General features: G+C 36.4%; 1 protein-coding gene across 1 annotated transcript in view; it reads left to right on the forward strand.

Annotated features, from left to right (window-relative positions):
- The first annotated feature begins 2,515 nt into the window (after positions 1 to 2,515).
- The window catches only part of LOC144599331 (alpha-1,4-N-acetylglucosaminyltransferase-like), a 14,596-nt gene continuing 8,780 nt past the window's right edge, over positions 2,516 to 8,331 (forward strand). Inside the window, exon 1 of the mRNA XM_078410125.1 lies at positions 2,516 to 2,944. Coding sequence (XP_078266251.1) covers positions 2,516 to 2,944 — 429 coding nt within the window. The remainder of the gene's footprint in view (positions 2,945 to 8,331) is intronic.

Consider the following 8,331-nt stretch of genomic DNA (forward strand, 5'->3'; position numbering starts at 1 on the left):
ATAGAAACATAGAAACATAGAAAATAGGTGCAGGAGTAGGCCATTCGGCCCTTCGAGCCTGCACCGCCATTCAATATGATCATGGCTGATCATCCAACAGTATCCTGTACCTGCCTTCTCTCCATACCCCCTGATCCCTTTAGCCACAAGGGCCACATCTAACCCTCTCTTAAATATAGCCAATGAACTGGCCTCAACTACCTTCTGTGGCAGAGAATTCCACAAATTCACTACTCTCTGTGTGAAAAAAAACGTTCTCATCTCGGTCCTAAAAGACTTCCCCCTTATCCTTAAACTGTGACCTTGTTCTGGACTTCCCCAACATCGGGAACAATCTTCCTGCATCTAGCCTGTCCAACCCCTTAAGAATTTTGCAAGTTTCTATCAGATCCCCCTTCAATCTTCTAAATTCCAGCGAGTACAAGCCGAGTCTATCCAGTCTTTCTTCATATGAAAGTCCTGCCATCCCAGGAATCAATCTGGTGAACCTTCTCTGTACTCCCACTATGGCAAGAATGTATTTCCTCAGATTAGAAGACCAAAACTGTGCGCAATATTCCAGGTGTGGTCTCACCAATGCCCTGTACAACTGCAGCAGAACCTCCCTGCTCCTATACTCAAATCCCCTCGCTATGAATGCCAACATACCATTCGCTTTCTTCACTGCCTGCTGCACCTGCATGCCTACTTTCAATGACTGGTGTACCACAACACCCAGGTCTCGTTGCATCTCCCCTTTTCCTAATCGGCCACCATTCAGATAATAGTCTGCTTTCCTGTTCATGCCACCAAAGTGGATAACCTCACATTTATCCACATTATACTTCATCTGCCATGCATTTGCCCACACACCTAACCTATCCACCTTGCAGCCTCCTAGCATTCTCTTCACAGCTAACACTGCCCCCCAGCTTCATGTCATCCGCAAACTTGGAGATGTTGCATTCAATTCCCTCGTCCAAATCATTAATATATATTGTAAATAGCTGGGGTCCCAGCACTGAGCCTTGCGGTATCCCATTAGTCACTGCCTGCTATTCTGAAAAGGACCCGTTTATTCCTACTCTTTGCTTCCTGTCTGCCAGCCAGTTCTCTATCCACATTAATACTGAACCCACAATACCGTGTGCTTTAAGTTTGCATTCTAATCTCTTATGTGGGACCTTGTCGAAAGCCTTCTGGAAATCCAGATATAACACATCCATTGGTTCTCCCTTATCCACTCTACTAGTTACATCCTCGAAAAATTTTATAAGATTTGTCAGACATGATTTACCTTTCATAAATCCATGCTGATTTTGTCCAATGATTTCACCACTTTCCAAATGTGCTGCTATCCCATCTTTAATAACTGACTCTAGCATTTTCCCCACTACCGATGTTGGACTAACTGGTCTGTTATTCCCCGTTTTCTCTCTCCCTCCCTTTTTAAAAAGTGGGGTTACATTAGCTACGCTCCAATCCTCAGGAACTACTCCAGAATCTAAAGAGTTTTGAAAAATTATCACTAATGCATCCACTATTTCTGGGGCTACCTCCTTAAGCACTCTGGGATGCAGCCTATGTGGCCCTGGGGATTTATCGGCCGTTAATCCAATCAATTTACCTAACACCACTTCCCGACTCACCTGGATTTCACTCAGTTCCTCCATCTCATTTGATCCCCGGTCCCCTGCTATTTCCGGCAGATTATTTATGTCTTCCTTAGTGAAGACAGAACCAAAGTAGTTATTCAATTGGTCTGCCATGTCCTTGTTCCCTATGATCAATTCACCAGTTTCTGACTGCAAGGGACCTACATTTGTTTTAACTAATCTTTTTCTCTTCACATATCTATAAAAGCTTTTGCAGTCAGTTTTTATGTTCCCTGCCAGTTTTCTTTCATAATCTATTTTCCCTTTCCTAATTAAGCCCTTTGTCCTCCTCTGCTGGACTCTGAATTTCTCCCAGTCCTCTGGTAGGCTGCTTTTTCTTGCTAATATGTATGCTTCATCTTTTGTTTTAATACTATCCATAATCTCCCTTGTTAGCCACGGATGCACTACCTTCCCTGATTTATTATTTGCCAAACTGGGATGAACAATTGTTGTAGTTCATCCATGTGGTCTTTAAATGCCTTCCATTGCATATCCACCATCAACCCTTTAAGAATCAATTGCCAATTCACGTCTCATACCCTCAAAGTTACCTTTCTTTAAGTTCAGAACCGTTGTTTCTGAATTAACTATGTCACTCTCCATCCTAATGAAGAACTCAACCATATTATGGTCACTCTTGCCCAAGGGGCCACGCACATCAAGACTGCTAACTAACCCTTCCTCATTACTCAACCCTCTGTGAATAATACGTTTTAATTTCACCTCTAATTAAACTAATAATTACCATAAATGTGGAATCTCTGGTATTTAATTCTAATTGCTAAGGGAAATAGTTGTTCCCATGGAAATGTTATTAATATTCATAAGACCCAACATTATTTTACAGGAGCTTTTTCAGAAGACCCTCAGGCCACGTCATGATTTCCATGCATCATGGTTATTTCCTTATCATCACATTTGGAGTTTGTGGCCTGCTATATGCAAGTTGGCATATGGAAACACAAGGCAAGGTTCATAATGACATGTTAAGAATGTCACAAGTGGAAGATAAAGCTACCACGGAGGATCCTCAACCACTCCTGAATCCTGGGATTATGTTTGTGGAAACGTCAGACAATGTGGAGTTGAAGCCATTGGTAGCTTGCTCAGTGGAGTCCACTGCTCGTCAAAACCCAGATAAACCAATCTATTTCTTCATGAAGGGATTCAGTGGCAACTTGAGCCAGTATCCAGAGCCTAAGTATAGACTCATCCAGTTGCTCTCCTCAGTGAAGAATGTTGTCCTTCTACCTTTAAACGCTGCCGAACTGTTTGATGATACTTCGTTGAAATTCTGGTATCAAAAGGTAACCAATAAGAAGAAAGTGTGATGCGTTACAGTTTAGGTTGTCAAACCAGAGTAGGACTTTATCAGTGAATTTTAGGCCCCTGGGGAAGGCTGTAAAATAGAGGGAGCTAGGAGTACAAGTACATAATTCACTGAATGTAACATCATATGTGGACAGGGTGGTGAAGAAGGCATTAGACATAAAGATAGACACAAAATGCCGGAATAATTCAGCGGGTCAGGCAGCATCTCTGGAGAAAAGGAATACTTGACATTTTGGGACGAGACCCTTCTTCAGACTGAGAGTCGGGGAGAGAGTAACTAAAGGTAGCAAAAGGTTCAAAACAAATCTGAGGCAGCACCAATGACCAAGCAAAAGTGGAGTCCCCAATGAACAATTTTTAGCTGTGGGGAGGTGGTAGTGACGAGACATGCTGGCCCACATCAGTGAAATCATTAAGTATAGAAGTTAAGATGTTGATGATGGTGCATTTGCACAAGAAGTTGGTGAGGCCCCACCTGGAGTTTTGTTTTGATCACCCAGGAAAGATTCCATTAAGTTTGATTGAGTGAAGAAAAGCTTTACCATTATATTAACCAGGAAGCAAGGACTAAATTATAGGAAGAGATTGGACAGGCTAGGAATTTGTTCTTGAAGCTTAAGAGACTGGGTAGTGATCTTATAGACATGTCTAATGTCGTTAGGGACATGCATCAGGTGAATGCACACAATATTATCATGAGGCGTGGTTTTCTACACAGTGAATGGTCTGTTTATGGAATGAGCTGGAGGAAGTGCTTGAGGCAGCTATTGTGGCAGCACTTAAAAGACATTTGGACATGTACATGATAGGAAGGGTGTGCATTGACTATTTCTTCCTGGGAGTAAGTTGACTCAGTCTATCTGAAATTTGCGTCCAAGTCTGGTCTCCTTGATTGAGGAAGAATGAACGCACTAAATGGAGTGCAGTAAAGTTGCACCAGGTTGATTCCTTGCATGGCAGGTTTGTTGTCTAACAGAGATTGAGCATTTTGGGCCAGTGCTCACCTGAGATTAGAAAACACACAAGTTATCACCTTGAAATGTCCAATATTTGTAAGGTGCTTGACAGGGTAAATACTGAGATGGTGTATCCTTTGACTATGTGTCCATATTAAGGGGATGACTATCTCCAAATAGGACTTTGGCCATTCAGGATAATTGAGGAGGAACTTCTCTCAGTCACAGGGTGGTGTGGTGAATCTTTGGCATTTTCTGCCAAATAAGTCAGTGAACGTTTAATGGTTGGACATCTATAAAGCATGAATTGATAGATTTTTAAATATTTGCTGCTGCAATATCCGTTGTTTAAATTAGGTGTTAATGACCACAATGTTGTCTGGATTTTTAAGGAAGTTATGTTTTTGAGGAAGTTATCAGTTGTAGTGGTTTTGAGTTATAAGGAGAGGCTGGATATGCGTAATATTGCTTAATTTTGAGGAATGCCATTCCCTCAATAGCAATAATGTCCTTCATCAAATTAGGAGACCAAAATTGCACACAATACCCCTGTACCAGCAAAATTTAGATGAGAGGGTTTGATTGGTTAATATTCTGGTGTCCGGGTTCACATATAAATGCTTCAGCCATAAGATAAAGTTTTCGCCTAATTGGAAATTTTTTTTTATTTTTTTTTTTTAATTTTTTTTTGAAAAGCATATGTACAAATAGAAATAAGAAAAAACACATTTGTTACAAAGTTCTTACATAGCTTCAATTTTTAAATTTTTGAAGAGAGAAATTAAAAATAAAAATAAAAAACTATAAACTTGGGGAGAGAGAATAAGAGGGTTAATAAAAAAAATAAAAAAAGGATCTAACAATAAAAATTAAAGGGAGTAGATCCGGGAGACAATAACCACAGTTGTACATCCAACCCCTAACTCAAGTTTCAATTTTTAATTTAAATTTTTTTATTTTAGTCCTGTGCCAAACCCATTTACTTTTCTAAAAATTCAATAAATGGAGACCATATTTTTAAAAATAACTCAGGTTTGTCAATTAAGGCAAACCTTATTTTTTCCAAATGCAGGGTCTCTGTCATTTCCGTAGTCCACATTTTAATTGTGGGGGTTATTGGTTTTTTCCAAAATTTAAGTATTAATTTTTTCGCAGTTATTAGACTGTAATCAAGAAAATGTACCTGACTTACTGTAAAATTTGTAGTATGTTCTGATAATCCTAATATAATTAATTTTGGGTCCATATCTAATTTTTTATTAATAACTTTAGAAACTATTTTAAAAATCTCCAACCAGAAGTTTTGCATTTTTATACAAGTTACGAAAATATGAGTTAAATTAGCTTCTTGAAATTGACATTTATCACAAATAGGAGAGATACTAGGAAAAATCCTATTTAATTTCGTCTTCGAATAATGTAATCTATGTATTATTTTAAATTGTATTAAGGAATGTCTAGTATTCAATGAACATTGATGTATATGTTGTAAGCTTTCATCCCATATATCTTGCATTATAAATTGATTCAATTCGTCCTCCCATGCTCGTCTATAAGATTCTGATGACGGAATGTCAGTGTCAAGGAGAGTATTGTAAATAAAGGATATTAATTTATTTGAATTATAATATCGATTCAGGCATACATCAAGTGTTTCTGGACCTCTAAACTTATATTCTTGCATGTGTGATTTTACATAATCTCTAAGTTGTAAATATCTAAAATAATTATTAACATGTAATCCGTACTTCTGCTGTAACTCCTGAAACGAAAGAAAAGTTCCCTTATGATAAAGATCTCCCACCCTTTTCATTCCATAACTTTTCCATTGAGCAAAGCCTCTATCTAAGACAGACGGTTTAAAAGAAGGATTATTCGCAATAGGAAGGAAAACAGATAATTTACTCAATTTTAACGTAAGCTTTAATTGTTTCCAGGTACGGATAACACTATGTATAATGGGATTACCTCCATATGTTTTTTTATTTAAATTTATTGGAGCTAAGAGGATCGCACCAATATCGAATGGTAAACAATCCTCTTTCTCCATCTTTAACCAATCCGGTTGTTGATCAGAATCATCCAACCAGCAGGTTATATTTTTAATATTAACCGCCCAATAATAAAATAAAAAGTTAGGTAAAGCAATTCCTCCATTAATTTTAGACTTACATAAGTGTCTTTTATTTATTCTATGAGTCTTGTAGTCCCAAATAAAATTAGTGACAATTGAATCAATTTTTAAAAAAAACTTTTTTGGAAGATAGATCGGAATTGCTTGAAATAAATATAGTAGCTGTGGAAGAAAGATCATCTTTATAGCATTACTACGACCAACTAATGATATAGGAAGTGTTTTCCAAAATTGGATATTTCTGTGTAATTTAGCAAGTAAAGGAGGAAAATTTGATTTAAATAAAGAAGTATATTTCCTAGTCACGTAAATTCCAAGATATTTAAACTTTTCATAGGCAATTTTAAAAGGAAATTGTTGAAGTATGGCCGGATTATGCTCCATTATTGGCATAATTTCACTTTTATACCAGTTAATTCTATAACCTGAAAATGAATCAAATTGAGTTATGAGATTTAATAAATTCGGAATGCTAATTTCTGGCTTTGTAATATATATTAATACATCATCCGCATATAAAGAAATTTTATTGGTTGTATGTTTAGTGTTGTAGCCATGAATATCTGAATTTGATCTAATACTCTCAGCAAGTGGTTCTATAATAAGGGCAAATAAAAGTGGTGATAGTGGACATCCTTGTCTACAACCCCTAGGTAATTGAAATTTAGATGACAGCATTTGATTAGTTAATATTCTAGCTGTTGGGGATGTATATAAAAGTTTCACCCATGCACAAAAATTTTCACCTAGTTGAAATTTTTCCATCACTGAGAAAAGATAGGGCCATTCTACTTGATCAAATGCTTTTTCAGCATCTAGCGAGATGATTGCTAAATCTTCATTTAATAGTCTATTTGAATAAATTATATTAAACAAGCGTCTCAAGTTGAAAAATGAATATCGTTTAGCTATAAAGCCTGATTGATCGGGGTGTATCAATTTGTCTATAACTAGACTTAATCTCTGAGCTAAAATTTTCGCTAATATCTTCTGATCAGTATTTAAAAGAGCTATCGCCCTATACGAACCAGGGTCTTCAGAATCCTTATCTTTTTTAGGAATGAGGATTATTGTTGATTCAGTCAGAGTTTGTGGCAATCTCTGTTGTTTAAAGGCGTGACTATATACAGTTTGCAAACGTGGAGAGATCAAACCACTAAATTTTTTATAAAATTCATTATTTAAGCCATCAGGGCCAGGAGTCTTCCCATTTTTCATGGATTTAATAGTCTCTTCAACGTCTTTCATAGTTATTTCTGCGCCCAGTAAATTTCTATCACTCATATTCAAACCAGGAAGATTACATTCCTGCAAAAACTTTTGCATCTGCGCAGAAGTATCTGTTATTTTTGATGAATATAATGACTGATAAAATTGCAAAAATCTCTGATTAATATCCTTAGGTAGTTTAAGCAAATCTCCATTTTCTGATCTAATTTTATGAATTGTAGAATCATCTTCTAATTTACGGAGTTGACGTGCTAGCAATTTCTGTGGTTTATCTCCAAATTCAAAATGTTTTTGTTTAGTATATTGAAAAAGCCTTAAAATATGAGCTGAAAGGATATAATTTAACTTATATTTGAGAACTGCAATTTTATTATGTATTTCAATAGAGGGAGCGATGGCATTTGTTATGTCTAACTGTCTTATCTGACTTTCCAGGTCATTCTGTTCAGCTCGGTTCTTCTTGTTTTGAGACGCTTGAAAAGCAATAATACATCCTCTCACAAACGCTTTAAATGTTTCCCAAAGCAGGGACGCAGATGTTTCAGGAAGGTCATTTGCGTTAAAAAAAATCTCAAATTGCGATTTAAGATAGTCATAACATGCTCTTTCATTTAAGATTTGCGGATTAAATCTCCAATTAGTCTGTTTCCCCGTTACTCCTTGGAGTTTTACCCTAAATGTTAAAGGGGCATGATCGGATATAATAATATTATGATATTTCGAATTATACGTATAAGGAATAAGTTTGGAGTCCACCAAGAAATAATCAATTCTTGAATAAGTTTTATGCACAGGTGAATAAAATGAATACTCTCAGCCTGAAGGATTATCAATCCTCCAAACATCTTTTATATTTGCATTATTTATATAAGAGTTTAATAATTCACACGACTTGGATTTTGTTTTCCTTTGAGTTGAAGATCTATCCAAATAAGGATCTAATGTACAATTTAAATCTCCTCCAATTATCAAGTTATATTGTCCAAATTCTGGAATGGTATTAAATATTTTTTTTTAAAATAACGGATTATCAAAATTTGGT

Source organism: Rhinoraja longicauda, chromosome 13, assembly GCF_053455715.1.
Source record: "Rhinoraja longicauda isolate Sanriku21f chromosome 13, sRhiLon1.1, whole genome shotgun sequence".
In the NCBI taxonomy this organism is placed as follows: domain Eukaryota; kingdom Metazoa; phylum Chordata; class Chondrichthyes; order Rajiformes; family Arhynchobatidae; genus Rhinoraja; species Rhinoraja longicauda.